The 27,838-nt window shown below is 36.1% G+C and overlaps 1 protein-coding gene across 1 annotated transcript in view; it reads left to right on the forward strand.

Annotated features, from left to right (window-relative positions):
• LOC138715198 (uncharacterized) overlaps positions 1-27,838 on the forward strand; it is a 1,247,406-nt gene that overhangs the window by 1,202,888 nt on the left and 16,680 nt on the right. The window contains exons 11-19 of the mRNA XM_069847833.1: positions 1,624-1,783; positions 4,922-5,058; positions 10,223-10,427; positions 11,625-11,789; positions 14,228-14,518; positions 17,380-17,628; positions 18,117-18,277; positions 20,950-21,087; positions 21,591-21,894. Coding sequence (XP_069703934.1) covers positions 1,624-1,783; positions 4,922-5,058; positions 10,223-10,427; positions 11,625-11,789; positions 14,228-14,518; positions 17,380-17,628; positions 18,117-18,277; positions 20,950-21,087; positions 21,591-21,894 — 1,810 coding nt within the window. The remainder of the gene's footprint in view (positions 1-1,623; positions 1,784-4,921; positions 5,059-10,222; positions 10,428-11,624; positions 11,790-14,227; positions 14,519-17,379; positions 17,629-18,116; positions 18,278-20,949; positions 21,088-21,590; positions 21,895-27,838) is intronic.

Below are 27,838 nucleotides of genomic sequence, written 5' to 3' on the forward strand. Positions count from 1 at the left end.
GGTTACATGAAGCAACTAGGAGTGATAAAGGAGCTGTGATTAATGATGTTGATTGTACTAAGAGACCATAGGACCATGAGATCTGGAAGAGCCTCCTACAAAGTGAGCGTATTCATATGAAACCTTTCTCTGCCCTACACTTGCCAATACACACATTTGTCCCTACATTCCCACTTACTTCGCCCTTAATTAATGTGTATACATTATTCACTGGTTTTAAAGCCTGTCTTTAATATTTGTTTCCATTAATATTTGTCTCTAGTTTTTCTAAACCATTTATTACCGGCCACTGTCTTAAATTCGTTCACTTATCTGTGTCTCGGGCGTCCCTTTTTCCTCTTCCCTCTTCTCGGTTCTCATAAATTTGTGGCGTATTCCCATCTGTCTTGGTGAATTCTGGTTACGTGTCCGCCCAACATCATTTCAGATGGCAGTTTCCAAAATATGTAATGCGTGTAAAAGAAAATGATAACGGCATACGCTGGTAAGATAATAGTCGGCCTTGAAAGTGCAAGCTAGACGAGTCCACTTATTCAAAGGAGAGTGGGTACCGGTATTTAAAATTTAAAATATAGAAGATTTCATTATGTGTGAAGATTGAAATGATAACTTTTACAAGAGTCACTACTGCTTTGTTATGGAAGCGAAAAAATCGCAAGCAGAGTACATGCTTGTTAATCGCATCCAAGATAATAATGAGAGTAAAAGTGATGAACCGAAAAAACCAAATGTGGCATGAAAAGAAGTAGTAAACAACATGTGAAGGATTGTAGACCACGCAAAAAGGAATGACTAGCAATTTTACAAGATGTATAGCTAAATAATAATGCATCTACATCAAATGTAAATGTGCAGACAATAAAATATTATATGATCATTGTTACAAAATATTGTGCATTTTATGTTTCCAGATTTTAAAGGATTTAAGTAGGTAATTATTTTAGTTATTGTTTCAGAAATACTAAAATTTTGTGAAAAACTTTTAGTCAATTCAATAAACATTTTATTAACAAGTTTGGTTACAGTTGTAATGTGTGTGACAGACTATGGCATGAAAAAAGCCCTAAAACCTGCAAACTTTATTAAACTTATGGCGGGCACTTAACTTGCGTCATTCACCCAAGTTTCCTCATCTAGTGGTCGATGCGTCGAAGCGTGTAGTTCTTTCAGCCGCCATGAATGCGTTGCCCTTGAAGTACCACAGAAGACGTACTACGTAACACAGTATGATGATTATTAATGAAGCAATGGTGGAAATCCGGTTTGGGAAACAGGCGTACTCCGCGAAAACCTACCACCAAACACCGTCTTTGTCCATGACAAATTCCAGGTGCTGGGATTCGAACCCCAGTTACTAGCGTGGAAAGCCGATGTGCCAAGCCTGTAAACTTAATTACATACGGTACTAAGATGTTTCATGCAATCCAAGGAATTCATAAATCTCCTGTCATTTTTTATTTGATATTATCATGCAGAACAGAGAATACCACAGCTGAAAACGATCGTCCTTCTTCTTTAAATGTTATTTAATTGTGTTCAAATAGGTAAACTTATATTAAAGTTGATCTTCACACTGTGTGTACTGCCATGAAAGGTGTATGAAGTGAGAACTTTGTATTCCAGACCGGGAGCTGAGGTTATGTTTCATTTCTTCGGTGGTAAACGTGACGGGAGTAAAGTGAGAGAAGCGCTCAACAATCTGATGAAGAGAGGTCGTCTGGGAAATCTCACACTGGTACCAACCCACCTTGCATTCAAGCAGGAACCAACATTGCTCTTGCAGGTAAGAGATTTATCGCTCTGTTAACATGTGTTTACATGCGATGTACACAATTGAATTGCGAAACCGATGACGTCAGCTAGAAGAGGCATACAACATGGTTTACTAGTTCATTTATTTAATCATTTAAGTGGCAGTGATTGAGTATTCATTGCTTTTATCTGTAAAAAATAAGCATTCAATTGAATTTAAATAAAACAAGATTTAAAATTTATCACTCGTGATGTGTGTAACGGCAAATTTTCTGTTTTAACACTGCGTGGGAAGTACTGTACATTAATCTATTAGAATGTATGTATATATGTTTTCAAAGTGATTCCCTGTGGTGTTTTAGGAGGTTCGTCACCGTGCTGACTCCACATTACGGGAGCCTCACCATGTGTTCGCCTGAAGTTAGGTCGAGATTGAGTTAGGCTAAAACCCACCATCGGCTGAAGAGGCGAGGAATTAGGTCTTTCGACCTGTTCCGTCCTCTTAAAGAAATGGATCTCTCCATCTCTTCGTAGGCCTTCCTCTGTCTCTCTTGCCTTTGGGTTTGTACTCTAGAATCTTTTTAGGAATACGATATTCTGGAATTCTTTGTACGTGCTCATAATATTTTTCTTATGTGTTAGGAAAATATGGACAAATTATTCAATAGAAATAGAAAGCATAATATTAGGTATTTCGGATGAATCGTTAATGCAAATAATGAAATTAAACTTACTGCTTAATACTCGCCACGGTTAAGAACACGTTGGCGACAGGTGACGGATATCGGCTTCATAGAATCTTTATATTCGGGACGTGAACCAATATTTAACAACATTTTGCACCCCTTCGTCCCATGAAAATGTGGTTTCCTTCATAATTTGCTTCAAATCTCCAAAAATATTGCAGTCGCATGGAGATAAGTCTGGACTGTAAGGAGAGCGTGGTAGTCTTTTCCAGCGAAACGTTAGCAGCTCGTCCTATGTTGATCTGGCAGTGTGAGCTCGAGCATCGGTGTGGAATAAAATCATTCTTCTTGTCAAAAAACCTGGTCGTTTATTCTTGATGGTTTGTCTAAGATGTCCGAGAATGTCTTTGTAGCGCTGGTCATTGATAACTTGTCGCTTCAGAAATTTCACTAGAAATGGACCTCGATGACAAAAGAAAACGATAACATCACATGAGTGAATGATTTTATAATGATAACCTTGGTATAGAAGTAAGTTTATTTAATCCAACTGGTCTTGGTTGAGACAAGTTACCTGATTGAGTTTTTTTCTGGGGTTTTCCCTCAACCCATTAAGAGCAAATGCTGAGTAACTTTCGGCGCTTGACCCTGGACTCATTTCACCGACATTATCATATCATTCAGACGTTAGATAATCGCAGCAGTTCATAAAGCGTCGTAAAATAACCCACTAAGAATACCACATGTATACCATGATTGTTAGAGATGAACAACGATCGAGAAAGCAAGACTAACAGCGCCCGCAAAGCCGAAAATCCGCACGACAATGTTGTATACGTCGCGTCGTTGATGTGAAGACTGCTTTTGAGTGTTTCGAGACGTCGAGATTGATCACACCCGAAGTCCCGAACGTCAAGCAGCCTTGAATCGCCACAGTTGTTTATACCTGACTGAACTTTTATCTACTCGTACTTTGGCAACTGTTAATATGTATAAACAGTCAAGTAGCCCATTTGAAACATTATCTCTACTCTTCAGTGTATAATAGTCCGTTCCCCAGTCTTTATTTAATTTCTAGGCCCTTATTAAAAGGCTAGGAATTTTCTTTTCATATGTTTGAGATCAAGTGTGCAATCTCAAGTAAAAAGATATTAACGTTATGTTTTATGTTTCTTGGAAATGCAAATTTATTGAGAATTTTTTTTCTATTTATATAACCATAGGTAATATCATATAATAGAGCCAAAACATTTTGATAACTAAGTTACTGTTCTGTTTTGTCTTTTTGTCTCATGTAAACATTTATAATGTTATTTATTTCAATTATGTATGTTATTCAAAGTTACAAAATATTTCCACGCCAACCAAATGCTATTTCGAGAATGATGACCGAGACTCGAAGCGCACGAGAATGACGAGACGAGATTCGAAAGACAAATGCAACTAACACAGCGAGCGAGAGCGGCAGTTTTGTTCATCTCTAATGACTATGTTATGTACAGTATTATTAGAACTCTTTCTTCTAGACAAAATATTCATTTTCATTTCTTTGTAATGAAGCATTTCTTTAACTTATGTTCTTCCTAAATATATAGGAATTTTTAAGTCCAGTTTAAAATTAATGAAAGATGCCTACAGTGTAAAAAATTTCATTGTTTAAACTATTAAACTACGTATTTATATACGTGATTCATTTCACTTTGCACCATCGAAACAACTCGCTCATCCTTAACTCATCCTCACGTGTTATGGTACCGCTTGACTGAGAATCGGTTCCTTATGTATGAAATTTGCACACCATTTTATCATGCGCAGCGCATACACGCAGTGCAGGAATCTGCCCATCACTGCTGTAGGAATTCCAACACATGATCCAGGTTTCTGCGGTGTGTTAGAACAGAACATCAGCCGTTGCGTACAACATAAAGAGTCCCTATACAATATTATTTTATTGTGTCTCCGGTACCATATTATCTTATCATCGACACTGAAAAGTCACTATTTTAGAAGCTTCGGATATAAATAACTAAAATTATAGGGCGTTATAGCAGGGCTTTTTGTTCTCTCACTATGCCTCTTTGTCTTACTCATTCATGCTTGCTTTCTTTAAGGTGGCACTTACTACATATTTTAAAATCTTCAGCTGTAAAGAAGCTTTAAGTTTACTTAATTTTAAATTCAGACTTTAAAAAAGCGTTTGTGGACTTCCATAATATTGAACTGCGATGAAATAGTATCTAGTAGCTTTTTCTTGTTGACGTCATCGCCAAGATAGACAGATGGGTCGTACATTAGGACATTAAGCGAGGGATTTCATGACCTATCTCGTTCCTACGAACAGAATGGTATTATCAGATCCTCACAATGGAAATTGGCAATATCCTACTTAGTATAGGGCAGGGCATATCTGATATAATCTGTGGTTTATGTAGGGGAAGACAGATAGACAGAACGCACATTACATATGATGGATGTATTTCCAGAGTGTGAAAGTGAACCAAGACCGGATAGTGAGGGAGGGCGACGAATTCATCCTCTCGTGTATCGCTCAGGGATCTTCCTACATGACGTTTCGCTGGTACAAGGACGGAGCATTTGTCAACAAGAATAAGACAATGAGGTACGTAGTTGCATTGTTAATAATTTCCTAAGAATCAATACACTTACTTAATATTACGACAAATTAGTGTTAGTCATCTTTTTCATGTCTTACTTCCATTCCTTCCCATTTCTTATATTCTTTTTTGGTTTTTATATTTAATTTTAGTCGCAAAATTCCACTTTACGTTTGTTATTATTATTAACTCTGATTACTTACGAAATAATTTTTAATAGAATGAACGGCATATAGAGAAAAAATTTCAAATATTCAGTGACAAACTTATCCAGAAGAGGTGTACCTTGGAGTTTCTCTATTTCCGGTGATGAATATTGTAGAAATTCACGACGTTACGGAGGTTGGTTCATATGCTACTTCATATATCTACTATTTTTGTTTTCCTTTTATTCATATATTTCCGTTTTCGAACACCCACAGTTCTTATAATCTTCATCATTTGTCTGAATTCTGCTGGTGATCGTTGGTACTCAAGTGGATTTAGCCGTTTGTAACGACGCCAACGAGTAGGAAACCTTTCTTACCCACCCCATTCAAGTTCGCCTGAAGTCGAAGATAGAGCCAACAGGAGAATGGAAAAAGTTGCACAACGCAGAACTGCACTCATTGTATTCTTCACCTAACATAATTAGGAACACTAAATCCAGACGTTTGAGATGGTCAAGGCATGTAGCACATACGGGTGAATCCAGAAATGTATATATAGTGTTAGTTGGAAGACTTGAAGGAAAAGGATCTTTGGGGAGGCCGAGATGTAGATGGGAGGATAATATTAAAATGGATTTGAAGGAGATGGGGTGTGATGCTAGGGACTGGATAAACTGGATTAATCTTACTCAGGTTAGGGACCGATAGCGTGCTTGTGTGATGTTGACAGTGAACCTGGATTCTCTGAAGGACATTTGTAAGTAAGTAAACAAGCTTTATATTTCTGTGGTGACAAGTATTTTGTTACGGTAATAAATAAAACATGCGTATGAGTCCACCGCTGTGGTCTCGTGGTAGCGTGTTCGTTCCTGAACCCAGCGGGCCGGGGTTCGATTCCCCGCTTGTCTGGGTGAGGTTTTTTCGGGGTTTTTCCCTCACTCCTATGGATGAATATCAGGCAACTTTATCAGGCGTATGGAACCCCACTCATTCTCGCCACTTCCTTTCCTCCTCCCCCTCATCATCCTTTCCTTATCACTCCGGTTGTCTTCTTGGTTTTCAGATCACGCCTGCGGTGGCCCTCCGAAGCTCCTGACGCTCTCGGCCGACCTCCATGTATATTCCAAATCATGGTAGTTGATGACTCAGCAACAGAACCCACTCGTTTCCCGACGGCAGGGGTGGCCTACACCTCAGACCGTTGGAGAGACGGGAGGTGGTGTGGCGTACACCTCAGACCGTTTGAGGGGGGGAATGTGGGGGGGGGCTGTTGGGGTGGACTTAGAAGGATGTCGGGACTGGTCGTTAGGGTGTTGGGAGTTAGGTCGGATCGGCGTGGGTGCGGTCGTTGGGCTACAACTCATCCCAAGGGCGCACAAAAGACTTCAGGTCGCTGTGCATAGGATGTTCCCCTCCCGGCCTCATAGAGAGAGAAAAAGAAACGTGTGTGTGGCGTGAACATTTTTGCACTTGTGAATTTCATACGGCTTGTGCTTGGAATCTATCCACTCTTGCAAAAAGATTTCACTTTACACGCAAATTGTATAAATGACTAATTATAATGTTAAAAGTCGATTCATAACCTGCTATATCACGTACTAGAGATTCTGTTGCCTTTGGACATCGTAGTAGGCTTACCTACGTTATATCACAGTCTAATACATTGTAACTCTTACGAGGTAACCCCTGGCGTAAACAACCCGCAGCGCATATGCTTTAAAGTCTTGTTTCCTATTTTATATGGAAAGTTATTGACCTTAGCAGAACATGCTTGACGTACAATATCTCCTGGTTCTATTGGCGTTTGGAAACCCATGGTCTAGTATATGCAGTCACGAAGCTTGAGGTGATGAGAGTACTAGGAACAGTAGACTGTGCCGGTACTATTTCGCATTGTCTGTGATGAGGCGATAGTAGCGATCCTAGTGGTTAGCAACTATGTATGGATGCATATTCCCTACGTATTGGGCTTCGTGACTGTATATACGAGACTGTGGTTATAGTCTTACCAGAGTCTAACTGTGGTGTTATAATTTGTGAAGCTAATTTACGGTTACATTAGTAACTTATGTAATAATAGTTCATGTTTAGCTGTAGGTTATTATTATTATTATTATTATTATTATTATTATTATTATTATTATTATTATTATTATTATTACTGCTGCTGCTGCTGCTGACCTTCAAAATGCAGACATGTCCTGCTAAATACGAACGTTTGGTAACCCTAAGTACATAATTATGTTTTTATTATGAACTCGGAATAAATTTCTTCGGTAAAATGTGCCTTTGTTATTCTAATAAATAAAATTATATATTCAATTTGAATGTAGTGTGGTCTTTTTGCATTCGTATGGCTCGTGCTGCGTATTTTTCCACTTGTGTAGAAAGTTCCACTCTACGTACAAGTTAAACAATTATAAAAAAGACAGGAAAACATAAATAATAATCAAAATTTGGATATACTTACTTGGTTTTAATTAATAGCGTTCCAATTGATTTTAATTATCTTTTTAGTCTACTACAATTTTGTAGTAATGTACTCCGTATGTTTTCGGATTTAGTACACATTGCATCAGCCTGTGCAAAATATTTACCATGCCATATCCATTTGCCATTTTAGTCTTTGTTAGATGTCACTTTAGCCTTTCATACCTATTAAATAATATCATAACGAACACTAGAAAAGAAGTACCATGAGTAACTAATTGACCAACTAATCATTTGGTTCGTGTGTAGGCTGTACATGTGAAGTTAATGATATGGTGATGAATGCAAATGGTTAATAATTATAGGCTTGCCATTCCATCAGCTTCAGCTATGAATATCTTCATATAAGCCGTTCATTCTGTAAACATAGCCTAAGCACTGCAGTGAGCTTTTTGAAATGTAGTTTCAATAAAAGGAAACCATTTCAGTTTATCCTCACAATACTCGTACGGTATCTGAATAGTAAAAACAAGACTTAAACAAGATTACGTAATAAATTTACTCACCAAAGAGATCGAACTGAAATCTATCATGAGAGCAATCGGAATCCAGCAGTGATTATTTCAGTCATCATCTTTAACATCACTAAATGTTTCCACTGCTACTGGTCATTTCCACCAAAATATTTCTCAATATGTAAGATTTTCCTATATGTTCCCATTTCAGTATTTACCATTTCTCCTTTTATTCCCCGTGTTTTGTTATTTATCAAGGTACACTTGTATTCACAGCGGTATTGTACTTAATTTCAAGCTGAACAGAATCAGGCATGGGTGCTACTACCACCACTACGACCACCACTACTACCACCACCACCACCACCACCACCACTACTACTACTACTACTACTACTACTACTACTACTACTACTACTACTACTACTACTATTCAACAACCATGAGCACGACGACAATGTCTACCACCATCATGATGACCATGACCATGACGACAACTACCATCACCACCAATCACTTTCTCATCCTTGTCCTCTATGGAACTAATTACTACGAGCCCTGCCTTAACCCTTGTATTAATGGTCCCAAATCCTTTTAATTTGAGAAGAGAGTAAAAGGTAGATAGTATACTTAATACAGCTGACAACTTTCATTCCTTTGCCTGCCACACAATTGATATTGTTATCAGAGAAGATTAACTAGGTACAAGAAAAGCGTTTATAATATGTGATTGGAGCACAATTAAGTTTAATTTACGCGCCATCTAGAAACGAAACAAGATTTAACAAATTAAAATATGAATATTAATGGTTTATGCAATGTGTTATAGAAACAGTAAAGTAACTGCTGAAGAAAACTTTTGAGATAAGTATATCAGCGATAATAAATTGTAGTAATAGATAAATTGGATTCGAAGTGCTTTGAAAAAAAGTAGTTGTATTTGCAGTATTTATGTGAAGTTGGTTCTGATTAGGGATAAACTTTGGATGGCCACTAGCTCATTGGTTACCTGATTACGTCACCCTTGTTTTTAATTCTTTCTATTGCTCTCAAAAATTAGTTTCAATTGTTTCTACTTAGCATATAGTTTAGTATTATATAAAATAATAGATTAAACTAATGGGAGAATGATGCCAACTAAAGAAAGAAAAGATCAAATTTATTAGTTTACCAGGGTATTACAGTAGGTATTATGTATGAAAGTATAAATAAATTGCAAAGTTTTTTGCATGGATTCGAAGTGAAAATATGAAAGAAACAAACAAACAAAGTTCTTTGGCATTAGGAAACAATGAGAAAGAAGTTTCATGTCAACAGTAAAGTTTTTAAGCAGATAATCTCAATTATTTTTGTATATACATTTGTGAATATGGATATTTCACGAAATAATTGTCTAATCAACTGTCTAACTGTATTGACATTTCAGAACAAAATTATGTACAACATTGAGATGGGCAGGTCGTGTAGCACATATAGGCGAATCCAGAAATGCATATAGAGTGTTAGTTGGGAAGCTGGAGGGGAAAAAACCTTTGGGGAGGCCGAGACGTAGATGGGAGGATAATATTAAAATGAATTTGAGGGAGGTGGAATATGATGGTAGGGACTGTATGAATCTTGTTCAGAATAGCGACTGATTGCGGGCTTATGTGAGGGTGGCAATGAACCTCCGGGTTCCTTGAAAGCCATAAGGAAGTAATTATGTACAACATGTAAATTTACAACTTTTTTTAAACACTAAAAATGAAAAATCATAATCAAAGAAAAAAAATTAACATTTTCGAAAACTAAGTAATATATAAATTATGGTACAAAATGGATCATAAAAATAAGAACAACATATCAAGCAGACGCATAAGTACCTAATAATTAGTTCAAATTGCAACATTACCAACCAAATGAACCCTGCTGAAAAGGAAGAAAAATTTCTCAAATGTTCAAGGAAATGTTATATTATTTTATGACATGAATTTTCTAATGTTCTGTTGTTAATGTTCCAGTCATTCATATTCTGGTGGTATGTGGTTACCACAGTTGATTAAGTGTCATTAAATGAAATAATATTCCATTTTCAGGAACATGTGGACAAAGCTACTGCCGATGGATTCTGAAGACAGGTATACAGCATTGCTTGGGATCGAAAGAGCTTCTCATCTTGACGAGGGGGTATACACATGCCAGGTAGTGGACTGGGACATGCAGCAGTGCAAATCTATACGGCTCGAAATCAACCTGCGTCCAGAGGTGGAAGTCATACCCAAGAGCATCACTATTGAAAGGGTACCAGAGTATTACTACCATTACCAATCATCACCATCACCACAACCATCACTGATACTACTGTTGGGCGTACTGTTAGCTTAAAGGGTGAAGAGTCAAATTTACACATTGGAGAATCAAATCTAAATCACAGCAGTGATAAGAGAGTCCCTCTTTTATTTTGTTGTCATCCAGAGCTGATGGTGGTAAAAACTTAGACACTTCCAATACCACCACAACCACCACCACCACCAACAACAACACCACAATCAATGCCACTGCCACCACCACCACCAACAACAACAACACAACTACCACCAGCACCATTACTTTCATAACTATCAACAACACAACCAACACCATCATCAATAACAAGACCATTACCACTAACACAACCAACAGTGCTAATAACAACACATTACTACAAACACTAAAACCATCACCACCGCTACTAACAATCAATAATACCATCAGTAACATCACCATTAACACCAACAGCACCATCACCACTACCACCAACACCATTACTACCTCCGACAACATCATCACTACACCATTACCACCAACACCATCACTACCTCTAACAACACCATCACTACATCATTACCACCAACACCATCACTACCTCCAACATCATCACTACCTCCAACACCACCATCACTACATCACTACCACCAATATAATCAATAAAACTATCATGCCAACACCATCTTCACTAACACCAGCACCATTGCCTTCACCACCAACATGACCAACAACACTAACACCATCACCAGCACCACCACCACCACCACCATCACAACTAACAACACCACCAATAACAGTATCATCACCACCACCATCACAACCAACAACACCACTAATAACAACACCATCACTACCACCAACACCAACACCACTGTCACCACTATCATCACCAAACCCACTGTCGCTGTTATCTTCAGGCTGTAATATTAAATGGCAGTGATAGTACGAAGGAGAGTCAAAAAGTAACCTTAATAATTGTTTTATTAATTGAATATGTACAATAAGACTACAGACACTTTTAACATAGTGTAACGGGAACACTTGCATTGAACGTAATTGGGACTATGTTGAAAAGTGATAAAGTGTCTGTAGTCTTATTGTACATATTCAATTAATAAAACAATTATTAAGGTTACTTTTTGACTCTCCCTCGTATTATTTTATTAAACTGTTTTATAATTTTATTTTCAGGGTGAGAGTGTGAGTATAAAGTGCATGTCTTCAAATGACCAGCGACACGAAAAATTCGGGTACAATTGGACTAAAAACAAGGTGTTGCTGCGAATGGCTCCTGGAGTGGAAGTGTGGGAGGACCTGCATCCTGCTGGCAGTATCCTCAAGATCTATAATGCACAAGTAGGAAGTAATAATACTTAAATGTCTTACTTGTACTGTAGATAGAATGCAGTTGAATTCATACATCCATATACAGTACCGTTGAGAACAACAGATTAATAAACATTTAAATCCAAATGTGAGATTGTATTAATCTTTGAAAGGTATTTAATGAATACTGAAACATGAAGTACTTTAGTGTCTGGATCAAACTTCTCTCTAAATTATATGTTTTATCCTTTTCTTATTATATCTTTGTCCTAACAGAAAACTTGTACTGACCTATCTTTCTGTCGTATGTGATGAGGATGACACATGATTTATAGATTGTTATAAATATTTACATTCTTCTATAATGAAGGAACTGTAACATACTGTAACTTTTATTCTACTTTTAACCACCACACCTGTCAACAATGTGACTTTTATTTCATAACACTTCACCCTACAACAATGGGTATTCCACTCAGCACAGCAACACAATAGTCGTTATTGCACTCCACACGACGACAATGACAATACAAGTGTATTATTAAGAAGAACAACAATGTACTCCTAATTTCAATTAATGTTCACAAAGTACTAAGTGCACAACAAAACTGTCAGTTCACAATTCGCTTGCCTTGGCCAGTTCTTCTAGCTCATTGTTCAAGATCACTGCACATCGAACTCAGATCCTCAGGGTACGTCGCCCTCGCCTGGCCACTGCCACAGTTATGGACTCACTCAAGTTCACTGCACATCGAACCCAAGACCTCCGGGTATGTTGCACTCGCCTGGATACTGCCACAGTTATGGACTCACTCAAGTTCACTGCTCTTCGAACTCAGGTCCACCTTGCTCGCTGCTGTCCAAGACTTGAAGGCTGACTGAAGACTAACAGACTCACTGCCGAAGACAGATCGTGCTTTTATTAATAAACCACATGTTCTCGGACCTTCGATTCGCGTGGCTTACAGAATCTTTGAGAGAGGTCCGTGTCTCGACGCTTCCTTACTTTCGCCCAGCCACAGTAGCTTTTCTCCTGTTGCTCCGCACCGAAGCTAGAGTCAGGGGTTTCCGTTCCCCGCGTCTTCCTTCTCGCTAGATGCCTGTGCACACTCCTGAGGCAACTAGAATCTTCCAGCACGGTGCCACGATATGTTATTCATTAGGCCCCTAACTACGAAATTTAAATTATACTCTCTTTCTGACAGAAGTTATTTATGAAATACAGTGTTTAATTTACTTACGGGAGTCCGAAACATAATATATCAATGATATCGATTTTACAATTTTCTATTAACACCTAGCCGGGTCCTGGACAACCTGTGGTACACTATTATAACAAATATAAAGCCCATAAGGAAACGAAGCATATTCCCAATTATCTACGAAAAATACTGCTAGATTAGCTGCAAGAAAATGAAAACAAAATAAAGAACGATATCAATATGAAGTGACTAAGTACCTATCTGTATTTTAATCAAGGACGTAAAGTAGTGAGAAACATATTGAATAGTCAAAATATTAAAATGTGTAATATTTCAATTAATAATATTTCTGAATATTTTACAAATAGGTTTGGTAAAACAAATGATTCAACACCACTAGAGCTTATTGACGCTATATCTTCAGACGAACATATTCAGATATCTGAACATGTTCCTTTAACTATTCAAAATTGGACTTATATATGTACGATTTCTTTCTACTGAAAATGTCTTGAGAAATCATATGAAGAGGTTGCGGGAAAAACGATGAATGTCACATTTCTATTAAGGATTACATAATTATCTAATTGAGTCTATAACTGCAAAATGTAGTGCTGTTTCTATAGAAAATAAAGGAAAGGATTACTGTATTCGTGGTGATAATTCTCCTTTTTACCATTTTTCGTAAGAACAACATTAAATTTCGCAGTAATCCATTGAATTAGATAATGACATCAACCTTAAGAAAACTGTGACATTCATCGTTTTTCCCGCAAACTCTTCATATCTTAAATGACGGGTGCGAATTAAGATTTCTGATGAGGGGGGATAGAATCCTAGATAGAGAATACCATACATCAAATTATTATTATCCTCATTCGATACGGCTCAACTCTTGGTCGCACTGAGTTGTTTGTCTTGCATCTTGATCATAATAATAATTATATCCATGAGCAGGCTTAAGATTAGATGTGTAATTCCTAAGTTATTGATTGTTCTCAGCTTGTCGGTGATGATAATACAGAAATATTATTTTCTTTGCTTACTTTGTACTTTATAAAGAACATATACTCCCCGACAGGGATGTTAATATGAATTTATGAGAGGGGGATAACTTTCCAACAGGGGGGAGGGAAATCCCCCCATCCCCCCGTTAATTCGCACCCTGCTTAAATGTATTACATTTTCCATGAATCATTCTGTAAAGTTAAACTTGGAACTTTTATATATAATTTATTAATTTTTATATGTAATAAATTGTTTCAGAAATCTGCAGTGTACACTTGCACAGTGCATGGGAGTGTAGCTAACGAAGCAAAGAGTGTTTATGTGGAAGTTGTAAATCGCTCAGTAGTGCCTCTTTGTCCTGAGGAGCAAGTATTTGGAGTTCTTTGGCCTGAAACAGCACCGGATCTTTATGCAATTCAGGAATGTCCAGTTCGTTATTTGGGTGAGGCAAAACGCCGTTGCACTCTGCGTAATACCTACACTACAAAATGGGAACTTCCGGACTTTTCTGCTTGCATTCCAGAGGCTATTGAAAATATATACAAAAATGTAAGTTTAAGTTTAAATTGTCATTACCAGTATTGTAAGTTCCAGAATGATTAATGAATGTGAAAGAATACTGTAATGTTTCCATGTAGTTAAATGATTATTGTAGGCTGTATGCTTTCGAATGAAACAAAGAACGGTAAGTAATAGGCCCTATACGGTAACATAATACCAGTGCTATACCTACTGTATTATGAGACAATATAAATGCATACAGTAGCACTCAAAAGTATTTCGTAGAAAGTATATGTCACAATAATTACATAAAGATAAGTATTGGATAGAAAAAAATGTCAGTGAATAATTGAAAAGTATGTATTTCTAATCCATTTAGTATGAAAATACATTTAGTTTAAACAGAGTTATCTTGCATAAAAAATAATTGAAAATTCTTCTGGATCAAAAGTAATTTGTAAGTCCAAGTGTGTAATAGTAAAACAAAAATATTCTGGACTGTGAGAAAAAAATCAGTATTTTGTTGCATATCTCCGAACAACAGCACATCTGTTTGGCATTGAATCCACAAGATTTTGCAATTGCTCGAGTGGAAGTTGTGACCATTCTTCCAATAAGGCAGCAAAGAACTGATCCTTATTTGAGTAACTTCTACATCGATCCAACTTTATCCCAGAGATGTTCAATAGGATTAAGATCCGGACTCTGGCTTGGCAAGTCCAAAAGTTTGGTTTTTTATCTGCAAAGAATTTTTTTAATGGCTGGAAGTTGTTTTGGATCATTGTCCTGCTGAAAAATCCAATTACATGGGATATTCTTCTTCCCATATGGAACCATATTCTTTTCTAAAATGTCACTATACATGAAACGATCCATATTCCCTTCTATTTGGACTAGAGGACCAACTCCACTTCTAGGAAAACATCCCTACACCATGATGCTACTACCAGCGTGCTTAATGGTCGGTACCTGGTATTTTTTGTTGTCTCTTTGGTTTTTTGATCGACGTACATACTGCACACCATCAGAAGAAGATAAATTTAATTTACTCTCATCACTTCGTAACACCTTATAGCAGTCTGCAGTGTTCCATGTTTGATACATTTTTGCAAACTCTAACCTGGCTTTCCTTTTTTTTTATTTATGAGTGGTTTTCGTGATGGTCGTCTACCATTTTAATCACCAGCTACTAGCGACGTTTCACAGTAGAGACATGTAGGTTCAGTCCATGGTGCTGCTCTAGATCATTCCTTATTTGTGGAGTCGATTTTCGTGGATCAGCAACCGACTGCTTACAAATCATTCTGTCCTCCCTCACTGTTGTTTTTCGAGGACGACCAGACCTTGGCTTATTGTCTACTGATCCTTCTTGTTTTTGCCGTCGACTTCACTCACTTATGAGTTGTGATATACCAAAATATTTAGCAATGTTAGACTCCGATTTTTCCTTCTTCAAAGCGTTTAAAACAACCTGTTTCACATCCACAGAGTATTCCTTTTGTTTTGGCATGCTTGCAGTGCTCTGTACAAATAAACAAGCACTGTCAAAATACCTAAACACCAGTATTTAATGTATACCATGCCACCAAATCAAACCACAATATACTTATGATAATGGAATATACATTTATATTGTTATTCTATGAACTTGCCTGCTTCCTAGATACTGGTACGTAACCACAGCAATCTGACGCTACTCATAGAATGACACAGCTGTGTACTTTGCATTGTTGTAATTGCATGCAAACAGTACTGACAACATAAAATATTAACTACAAAATACTTTTGAGCGCTGCTGTAACCAGAACCTTCTTCTCACCATGTTGAAAGGGTGTTGAATACCAGTATTTATTTATTATTACTTTCTTTTAAATACATATACCGTAACTAACACCTACACCCCACACTGATGCATTACACCCCCTACAGTTGTAAATTTTACATCTACATTCCATACAAACAGAATAATTAGAATAATAGTAAGTGCCAAATCTAGGGAATCGTGTAGGTCTATTTTAAAAAAACTACAAATAATGCCCATGGCTTGTCAGTATATCTTTTCATTAATAATCTTCCTCATATGTAATCGTGAAAACTTTGTAACTAATTCAACAGTTCATAGCATAAATACACGTCAAAAAATGACTTTCATACTCCATCAGTAAGTCTATCGTGCTATCAAAAAGGAGTGCGTTATATGGCAGTAAAAATTTTTAGTAGCCTCCCTATCGATATAAAAAAGGAAACTCAAAACATAAGATTATTTAGGGCCAAATTAAAGAAATACCTAATTTCTCACGCCTTCTATTCTATAGGTGAATTCATGACATTCAATAACACTTCATGAAATTGATACTAAAACTATGTGTTGTACTAGTAGACTATATTGTAAATCTCGTCTGTATATATTTCATCTAGACTGTGACTATAAATTAAGACTTTATAATAGTATTAAGTTTTTTGACTTGTTCCATATTCTAGCTGTAAAGCAATGTATGAATACCATGGAATGTTAATAAATACAATACAATAGAACAGATACCGTAGGCTCTTTAGCTTAAATGATACCCAACACAAAATTTAACTCTAAGTAAATTCTACATACTTTTGCTATCTATAATACGAATCTAATTTCTGAATTACTTAAAAATACCTCTGATAACAGTAGAATAAAAAAATTGTGTGTATACATACACAAACACAAACTCATATATACTGTACCCATATATTTACACACATAGGTAGAAACTAAATAAATATTGTAAAAGTAAAATTTTAAACTCTCTGAGAGCTTGCTTTCACAGTATTGTTCATTTTTAAAGTTGAAAACTGATTTTGAATATAATTAATTTGTATGTAATTTTAAGTGTGAAATAATGAAGCTAACTTGTACAAATCCATATTCTCAGTTCCATAGTTTGACGTTGGGGTATCTGAACACTTCTGGCAATGCAACATTGAAGGCCTGTCACAATTATCTCACTCAGCGTTCGTCTCTCTATCCTGGCGAAGGGGAGGCGATACTAGAGATGCTGGAGGAAGTTTTGTCGTACATGAACTTCACAGGAGAAAATGAAGAAATTCTGGCATCTGCACAATCTTTTTATGAAATTATTAACATACTTTTAGAAAGGAACTTTTCAGTTATAAATGCAGAGGTGTGTAACAACAACTTTTTAATTATACATATAAAAATAATTATAAAAACACTCATATTTCTTAGATTTGTATCACCATAGCATTACTTTACCTTAACTTACTGGTGATGAAGAATTGCAAGCAAGCTTGCATAAGATGAGACAGAAAAGGGAATATATCCACTGCATTTGACATACACATTGACATACTTACAAAAAAGGTTATCCCTAGTTAGTCACAGTTCAAGAGTTTAGGGATACTGTTTAGTAAAATAATCAAATATGATTGTGCAATAACATTAATGCTCAGCCTAGTCATATTTTAAATTAGTAAACATACTTTGTAATTCATTTTGATTCAGGATTGTGTAAATTCTTTTTGTTATTTCACATTACAGAACATTTCATAAGGTAGATAGTTGTAATCAACAAAATGGACATATTTATTAAAATCTCTTAATTATACAGTCAATAAATTCTACCTTACATTGTTGTTCTTATTTCATTAGAAAGTGGTGCAGTTACAAGAGTTGGTAAAAGTGGAAGCATTAATGTGGGGTTCACTTCTGACACCAAGTGTCAGTACTGCTCACTTGAATCTCAGTTCATTAGCCTTACATATTGCATTGCTGGAGAACAACGTATACAAGTTGCATCTCAATACAAGCAGGTATGTTTCTGTAAAGAAATGTTAAGATTTAGAAATTTTAGTATCAATGCAGAATCATAATGTAGAATGGATGAAAAGTTCCACTACAGCTGGTTTTTTTTTTTTTTGTGCTTAAAAATGTGTTGGCGTACTGGTATGACATGAGAGAGACTCTGACAGATGTACTCCTATTTCGAGGTGTGATTGACGAGACACATCTAGTGGACCCTGAGGGAAACCTTAAAGAAAAACATAACAATATGTTAATCTTCTGCTATTTCGAGACTGCCAAATGCAGATACGAGCATTTTCAATGTGAAAGAGAGATTTATAGCTGTCGTATTTATTTATTTAGCCTGACGAGTTACTCCCTTGGTTTGAATTGTAAATTTATTTTAAATGTAGTTTTGTTTATGAATATGAATAAGGGTGTAATTGTATGTCTTATTTGAACTGTTGTATCAGTGAAGCATGATGAGTCTGTGAAGTTATGGTTTTGCAGTATAGTGAATAGTTTCGATCAGTGATAATTTATTGTGTCAATGAAATGTGTTCTACAGTGTCAGTGAAATGTGTTCTAAAGTGTCAGTGAAATGTGTCATAGTGCCAGTACAGTGAGTGAGATGAGAGTAAAGTGAAAGATTATTATCCGTACCAATGTGAAATTATGTAGGGCCTATACATATGTAGGTTGTAATGTAAAATTAGGTTCACTTATTAATTAGGTTATTTTATGTATTATTATTAATTGTAATTATTGTGTATAATTGTATTGTGTATTGTTTAGATTTGTACTACTGCTACCGGGTGCTTGCCCACTTGCAGTGTAAATAAATACATATATATGGGTCCAAGAGAGGCCACATACCAGAAAAACATGAGTTATGTCAAAAAGGATTTCAGGGCTCATTTTGGTAAGGCGCCTCTGAGCAGAATAATTTGTTGAAGTGGGAGAAAAATGCTTTCTGCACAGGATGTGTTAAAGATGTGCCGTGAAGTGGGAGACCCTCAACTTAGAGAAAAACTGATGCTGCTGTCGTCGAGTAATTGTCTTGATCGCCAAATAAATGAACAAGAAAACGTGCCACAATCAACAATGTGCGATCACATAAAAACCTAAGAATAACAGCTTTTCGCTCTGTGACTGTCATTGAATGAACAGACAGAGATTTGGACATGCGCCAGACTGCATGCACCTTGTTGCCGCAAACATTTCCAGCATGTGTGAGGCAAAAAGAAGTTCTTTCACTGACGAATGCGCCATTAATCGCAGTTCGAAAAAATTGGGATATCTTCTGCTTTTATGAAGAAATCGACCACAGTCTCTGCATGTAATCATGGTGGAACGCACATTGACGTCCTTTATGCATAACAGATACATTTACATTCATAATTCATAAATATATCATAATAACAGAAGTAGTGGGCTTTTCACCCACTCTGTACAGAAAGGAAATTTATTGGTACCGGTACCGTACTTCATATTAATGTGGCACAATCATGCATGAAATAGATTTCTGTTAATATGTGGTGTATCATTTCCTTTAATTTACTTCAAGATATAAGAATTTCTGCATTGTGTAAAAGTCAACCTCAGCAGTTCAAATCATGTAGATTAAAAAACTGCAAAAAGAGATTGAATTTGAAAGTTATTATTCAGCATTTTATTTTTCATTATAAAAATTTGGATTGGATTATAATATATCTTTGAATATTTTATTTATATTCAACATGATTTCTTTTTCAAGTTCGTTAAATATTCAGAGATTTCTAGGGTATACATTCATGCACTAATTTGTGTCAGTAAATAATTATTTTGTAACAGTTTTTTTTTTTTTGGCATCAGTTTTAACCAATGTTCCATTAGTGAACAAAGATTATGACAAATGTTGTTGTTGTTTTCTAATGCCAGGCGTTTGACAATAAAGTCATTTGACTTCTTGCAGTCCAATATTTTTCAAAGATATTATCATGGCCAGCCACTGAAGCACAGATTTTGAGGTGTTCCGAATCCATTTCTTGGTTTGAGTTGCACAATGGGCAGTTAGGGAACTGATATATTCCAATTCTATGCAGGTGTTTGGCCAAACAATCATGGCCTGTTGCCAATCTAAATGCAACTACAGAAGATTTTCGTGGTAAATCGGGAATTAACTAGATTATGACAAATACTAATAACAGATTTAACAATTTATTTAAAGTGAGGTGCAATTTAGGATTAAGTCTCTTATCAATCTTATGTACCTGCTGATAATATTAATTTTAAAAAATATTTTGTGCTACTGATACCTTATCTATACGAAAAGCTTTACAGTAAGAACAAAGGGAGTAAAATTCTGTATGGAACATAAAAATATTTTTTTTAAATAAAATATATAATAATTATGAGAAACTGTCGCTGTAGTTGTCTTCAACATTTGGATATGCATGCACATATTATATACAGTACTAATACATTTTCCTGAGAATTTCCATCATAAAGATTCCAATTAAAATATAAATTACTAAAAATATGGCTTTGTTCACTGCTATTTCAAAACGAAATCTGTTAGGAATTGAAATCTCAGAGCGCTGTTAGTGCCACTTCATTTTATTTTAAATTATGAATAAATATTTTTTATCTATGTAGGTCTACACGAATATAAACAAAAACATAAATTATAATCAAATAATATTTTCTTTCTTTTTTGCAGTTGGTTATCAAGTAAACTTAATGTTCACATAGAGAGTCCTACTTCAGATGGATTTGGAAATGGAACATTTAGCCTAGCTGTAATTGTGTACAGGAATTTGACTGAATTCCTTCCAATGAGATATGTTGCAAAACTGAGGTAAGATTATTTAGTTATTCTTAAAGAGGTGAAGTTGATGTTTATTCCATCTATAAGTTCACAGATAGTAGAATAGTTACCAGAACTCTATTATTCCCTTACCCAGTGCTGTGGATTGAACTTCAGCGTATTTCAGTGGTTGGAGTGCTTGGTTCATAGAATCAAGGACCCGGGTTCGATCCCCAGTGCCAGAGCGAATTTTTCTCCTCTGACAACAATCATTAGCTTTTGCTAATGATGTAGATATCTCCAAAATGTCTTTCTGACATCTCGAATATTTCGCTTGTGAATTTATGATTCTTACAGATTCAGAGTACTCCGAATTTGAACCTGCAAATCTGACATTAATTTGCAAACAAGGTAATCACCAAGTACCAATTTCCCGCATGTAAACAACTTCCAGTAGGCCTACATATGTTGACTAAGCTTAGGATGAGACTTCTGTGCAGTCATCGCATACTGCTGAATAACAAATATTAACCAAATATATCTTCATTGATCAGGGATGGAAATGAATTGGAATTTGAAATAAACTCCAAAGTGGTTACTGTGGAGATGGGAAGAGATGGGCGCAGACTGATTCCAAGTCAAGGAGTCTTCCACGTGGATCTTGAATTTGAACACATTATCAAAGACTACAACACGGATGGGTGGAATGTTTCTTGTGGTGTGACATATGTTGCTGCCATCGAGCACTCGTGGGATCTCACTGCCTGTATTACTCAAACCATTGGTACCAACATGACAAGATGCAGCTGCAATCGGCCTGGAACATATGCAGCGCTTCTTACAAAAAGGCCTACACATGTAAGATGTTACTGATTTGAGCATGTATTTCATTTACATATCTTAATGTTCGTATGTTTCTGTATAGTGCGCCACACTGAAAATGGGACGTCTGAAAAGTTGAAGTATCAAGTATCATTCCCGTTGCTCTGTGTATGCTTGCCTCAGTGGCGGCTCCTGCATATTTCTTAAGAGGAGGAAAGAAGTTAACAGCGCAAAATGACACTCTTGAGAGAAAATGCTACAAATTAGCCTACATGTAAGTCCAGATAGTGCTAGGGTTGGCCTTCTCTTTTCTATAGCAATAATCTGTTCTTGTAAACGGAGTTCCCTAAATTGTCCAAAATATGTTTTCACTTCCATTCATTGTTGGATAATTGCACAAATTAACAATTACAAGGAAATTCACAAACTCGCAGCATTTTTCGCGCACACTACAGCATCACAAGTGGTGGAAAAGACTAGCTACTAACATATAACCAGAACCATTTTACAGAAGTGGGAATGGGAAATATTCTGTTAGGAAAGCGAGAACACTTCACCCACTCACGTGGTCTGTGTTGCTACATATACATTTTACAAGTTCAGTATCACATGCTTTTGAAGAATGAGAGTTCTTGTAAAGTCATACTATCATTATTGTTCAAAGCTGCAGGTGCCCGATTAATTTTTTTTTATGTTCAAAATAATATAGTTTGGACTACTTTCAATTTCAAATATATTTGTACAAAACTGACAACTTGGCTGTTGTCCTGTGTAGTACTGGGTGTTCATTTCAAAGTGTGTCGTGACCAGTAGCAGCCCGCGGTTATAAAGGTTGGCAGTTCTGCATGAAAAATAGTGTATTTAGCAAACGCATGCTGTTTATTGCATCTAAATCGGATAACGCGTGTAATTACAGCCCCTTCTCGAAGTTGACTGTGCACCCGAAATTGTACTCCAACGATCCGCGCGCCCTACCCACTACATGCGCTACACCTCTCCCACCTGGTACAACTAGTTACGTAGTGGAGATGTGCCCCACATGTTGATACCTGAATGAACAACCATCAGGAACTTTCTATCGTTCGAACGCTTTTAACTCCTACCGAATTTCTTTACATCAACTTTTCTAGCCTATATCCGTATCAGCAGACGGAATTATAAAACAGAGAGCTGGAAGTTCCTACAGACTTGCAATAAAGTATCGTAACTTGACCAGTTTGTGAACATGTTTGTTGCATTATTAAATTTAATTCCTTGGCAAGAAATGAGCTGTGGGACACAATACAAATTCTCCGTGTTTCCCACTCATTACATTAGCCCCGCCGTAAACCAGCACAATTAATTCATGTTGTTCAATTATGACTGAATTTCCGTTAAGCTTATATTCCATTAAGATAGTTTGCATCAAACTTTCAGCGTCATGTTTTGGTGGCAATGAAGAGAAATTTCCAATAATTTTATTGCTATTCAGCAATTAATTTTGAATTGTTTTCGTAGTTCCTTTCAATTGTGACGAGCCCTATAAATGATCTTTGGAAGTTTAATCTAAATGTGGAGTAAAATCAGTCAAACCCCGAAATATACCGCGGTTTGTTGAATCTCCTGATTCAGCAAGTCCTAGCATCGCTAATTCAAATGTGGCACATAATTTCACACAGTTAATTATTTTAGATAGACCATATCTCTTTTTAGAAACATTTCCTTCTTGTTTCTGAATATTAATCCAATACGCAGAATCAAACTGTGTTAGAATATTTTAATATCGTTAACAGTGACAAATCTGTTTGACTTGAAATGAGTTGTCGAATTTTCATGCTCGTATAGTTTTTTAAGTCAAATTAACTAAATCCTTCACTCCGGTCTTTGTCCATGTATTTTCTCCTCTAAACAGAATACACGGGTGGGGGAGAAAGCGTTTTCATGAGCGCAGCAAAAAACCAATCGTTTCCATTACACATTTCGGTATTAAAATGACTAGTAGGCTACATGATTTCCTCGACTTTTTCCAGAAATTTCCAAATTTAAATTTGGTGTAGGACGTTCTAATTTCTTAAGTTAACGTGCAATTTCTCTTTTAATTTCGAAAAGGGTTCGTCGATTAGGTTTTCACTTCATTCATTTTTAATATAAAATATTTCCTCAGACACACTGACTAATCACATCACACCACCCACAGTACTATAACACACTGGAACTGTAATGATATACAGTAGTCTAGAAGCCTGTGTTCTGACGCAGTTCATAAAGAGATGAGGGTGTTGGCAGTTCTTTTGTATATTCGAACAGATCTGCTTCGGTTGCAGCTCTAATGCAGTCTTATGGGGCGGTGAAGAAAACCAGTTTTCTACTGCCGACTACCCTATGTTGAGCTCCAGGAACTGCCGATCACAGATCCGAAAAGTACACTACAGTTAAAATTCTCCAGCAGTTCAAGGCTCCTACAGACAATAAAATCTCGAATCGAAGGAGAATGAACTGGAAAACTAAATGAAACAATGAACTAGATTACATAAAAGCACGTTTTACATTTTTAATTTTACAGGTCCATTTAAATGGCGGTTCTGCAGCTCTGCAGTTCTTATTGTAGAGCCGCCCCTGGTCGTGACGTCACTGTTGTTGGGTCACCGATTTGAAGCGAGTTTCAACTTATATGTTAGAGAAGTTGCCTATTATTTAAGGTGTTCTTCAATCTGAACTTGAGAACGTGTACGGTATAACTTGAACATCGTAGCAACAGATGGCGGTCTGTATGGTCTGTGTGCTACCATAACCTCTTTCGAACTGTGTTTTGCGCCGGCAAGTCGTACGCAGAGTATTTGTTATCATCGGTTGCATACGGTAACATTCCACAACACAAATCAAATGCTCCGTGTCCATGTTGACCGTCGAAGTTAATGTCAACAAATACGTAAGTAATCGTCTTAACCCTCTCCCCATATCCCGACAGTACGTATTTCCAGACAGTTCACATTCCTGCCACTACCAGCATTACCATACGTATCGGTATGTACTCTTCAGAATGAACGCCGTACTTGCTAGGCAACTTCTCTGCCTCTTAGGTTATACACCTCTGCGGAAGTGTAGGAAGATTGAATTCTCTAGGCTCATCGGCTAGCCACATGACGGCAAACAGAGAGCCATGACACATTTTGAACTGAACACCCAGTAGACAATGAATGGAAGCGAATTTCAGGGGCCAAAAAGATCTGAAATACTAACGTAGAACTAACTACTTCCTCTTTGTTTTATATAAATCTAACTTCAACTTTCAGATATCCTCGAAAGTTTCAAACCATGAATAGTAGCTTATATAAAGTGCAATGAATAATATATTTTGTTTTATAATTTAAAAAAAAGTTTATATGATGTCTTTCATAGCTTTTCGTTAAAACTCTTTTTATTGTGTCTCCTCTTAGATGTGTTATAGTCTGGTTGAATGCAGCATCGTTAGATGGAAGCGGTAGCGAGCTTGCTGCAAGACCAGTCGGTTTCTATATTTCCCGCCCATACACTGATTCAAAGGAGGATCTCCTCCCTCTCCGTTCATTTACTTGCTTTAAAACTCTGCTTCTGTCTCTCGCCGCTAGTGCGCTGTTGTCTATGTGTTTTAACTGCAGTAAAGGAGGAAAGGATTGACTTTCCTCCACACAAACAATCTCGCATCTTTCTCACAGTTTTCTAGCAGCACATGAGTGCGCGTCGTTTAAAACTCGATCAACCAAGGTTTTCTTAAAGCTGTGAATTTAAAAATTATCGAATCTTCCTCGAATTTGAAGGCATATATTTAATTTGGTATTTACTTTCAAAAGAAGAAAAATGTGAGGAGGACGTTCCTCCCTTCCCTCCACCGAGAAACCGTCCCTGACCTGCCTAATGAAAGGAAGTTTAGTCTATTTCATACGAGCAGCAAAAAGAAACAAGTTCAGGGAGTGAACACTTAGCATAATTGCAAATATGCATATCAAGTAGTCTAGGAATGGCAGTGAGTACAGTGTTCGAATCCATTACACCAATATTATTATTTTCGTAAATTTTCGAATGTTCTATTTTTCTTAGTTTTTTATTGTGCTCTATTTGAAGGAATTTCTTAAAATACAAATTGTCCACTGATAAATGAAATTGGCTTCTTTAGAGATATTAGTATGCAAAATAACCAAAAGACAGTTAGGCTTGTCTCTGCGATTAGAATAAAATAATAATTAAATTGACATAATGTAAAATAAAACAGAACAAAGTACAAAAATCAATACCAGTACTTAATTTTCAAGTCTTCTGCTTGAATCACTGCTCGCACTCTAGCTTGCATAAAATATAATTTCTACAAATAATTTCAAGAGTCAGTGCCATAACCTTTACTTTATTGGCCCATTCTTATAAAAAGTGTCATATATTACCCTAATGCAGCAATAAATTACTGGTACCAATTTTAAAAAACTAATAACTAATCAGTACAAGTGAAGTATTACAGTACCGGTACCGGTATATGTATTTTTTTTGTTGATTGCCGATTGTGAATGAACTGATAAATAAATGCAATTATTTCAGTACAGATAGTAGGCTACGACAGTCAATTTGCATATTTTATAAATATATGCTGTGGTGCAGAACATATTAGATGCAGGAGTGAATTTGGCGACTTTAATTAATGTTATAATGTACTGATAGCTCAAGTTATTTATTTTCGGAATTACGTATTTCATTTCATTTCCATAGATCTTACATTGGCATTGAAGCTTAGGATGTGGAGCAAATCAAGAGTTATACAATTTTTTGGCGAGATGAAGTGACTTTTGTTTTATGGTTTAATGCTTTATTGAGCAGAATTTATTTAATCGACAAGGAATACTAGTATTCTTCGAAGAACTCTGAGATATGTGTCTAATTACACACCAGTAGCCTAAATAATTGAAATGAAATGCATATATAAAGTTTATACTAGGTTTCCAGATGTCTCTGTCTCCGAATTTTGCTTTTTGTCCTCGATTGAAATTCATCCCTGGAAGGTCCGCTAATTTAATAATTTCTCCCAGATATCCCCGGATTTTAAGTGTTAATTATTATAATTTTATAAAAATGCTATTGAATATCACTGTGCCTTTGGTATTCATTCTTACCTATGGAATGTATATTGGTGAGATGTCATCCGGAAAGAGAAACATTTGAAGAGACATTGCATTATTTTTCTTCCAATGTAGATGTGCATGACCTAGATGAAATAATTTATGTATTGAAATTTCTTGCTTGAAGAAATATGAGACTTCAGAGAAATAGCAAAGTGGAGTGAAAAAATGCTACTCCTTGCTCAAAGTGGAGTGAAATTTTTTAAATTTTCTCCGAGAAATTGATTTTCTATGTCCAATTCCAGAAGTTAGTCGAAGTATCTCTGCATCTTGCTGGAAATAATGTTCAGTGAAGAAAATGTTTTCTTTTATGAATATGTTGTGAAGATCCAAAAAATCCAGAATTAGAAACTGTTGAGCCATGTTTGCTATCTTAATCGACTTCAATATGACCTGTCAGGAATTTTCTGCAAAATTGGAATCCAGAGAAGACCTGCTTAAAAAAATTTACTCTTCTGAAAATACAGGTGTCTAAGTAGTGGTTAAATAGAATGAACATTTTTAATTTATGTATCATTTAACACACTGTGAAGCACTTAAAAAAATACAAATCTTGCATCTAATTACTGGAAGCAAGAAAGAAAATAACTCGATTGTTAACTCAAGAGCATTAGATACCTACCTACATTTTTAATGTATAGATAGAATGGGTATTTAATTCTTTAAGGTGTGTAAAAACAATAGGCTTATAAGTGAATAGCAAAGTAACGGAAATGTTAAAATTAGTTTTTTTCACGTACTATCGATATCTGTCCCCGGAAATTGTGAAAAGAATCTGGTAACCTTAGTTTATGCATATACTGGATATAAACCGAAAATCATTAAAGAAATAGCAATAAACGTGTATACACTTGCATAAA

Source organism: Periplaneta americana, chromosome 15 (assembly GCF_040183065.1).
Source record: "Periplaneta americana isolate PAMFEO1 chromosome 15, P.americana_PAMFEO1_priV1, whole genome shotgun sequence".
NCBI classification, from domain to species: domain Eukaryota; kingdom Metazoa; phylum Arthropoda; class Insecta; order Blattodea; family Blattidae; genus Periplaneta; species Periplaneta americana.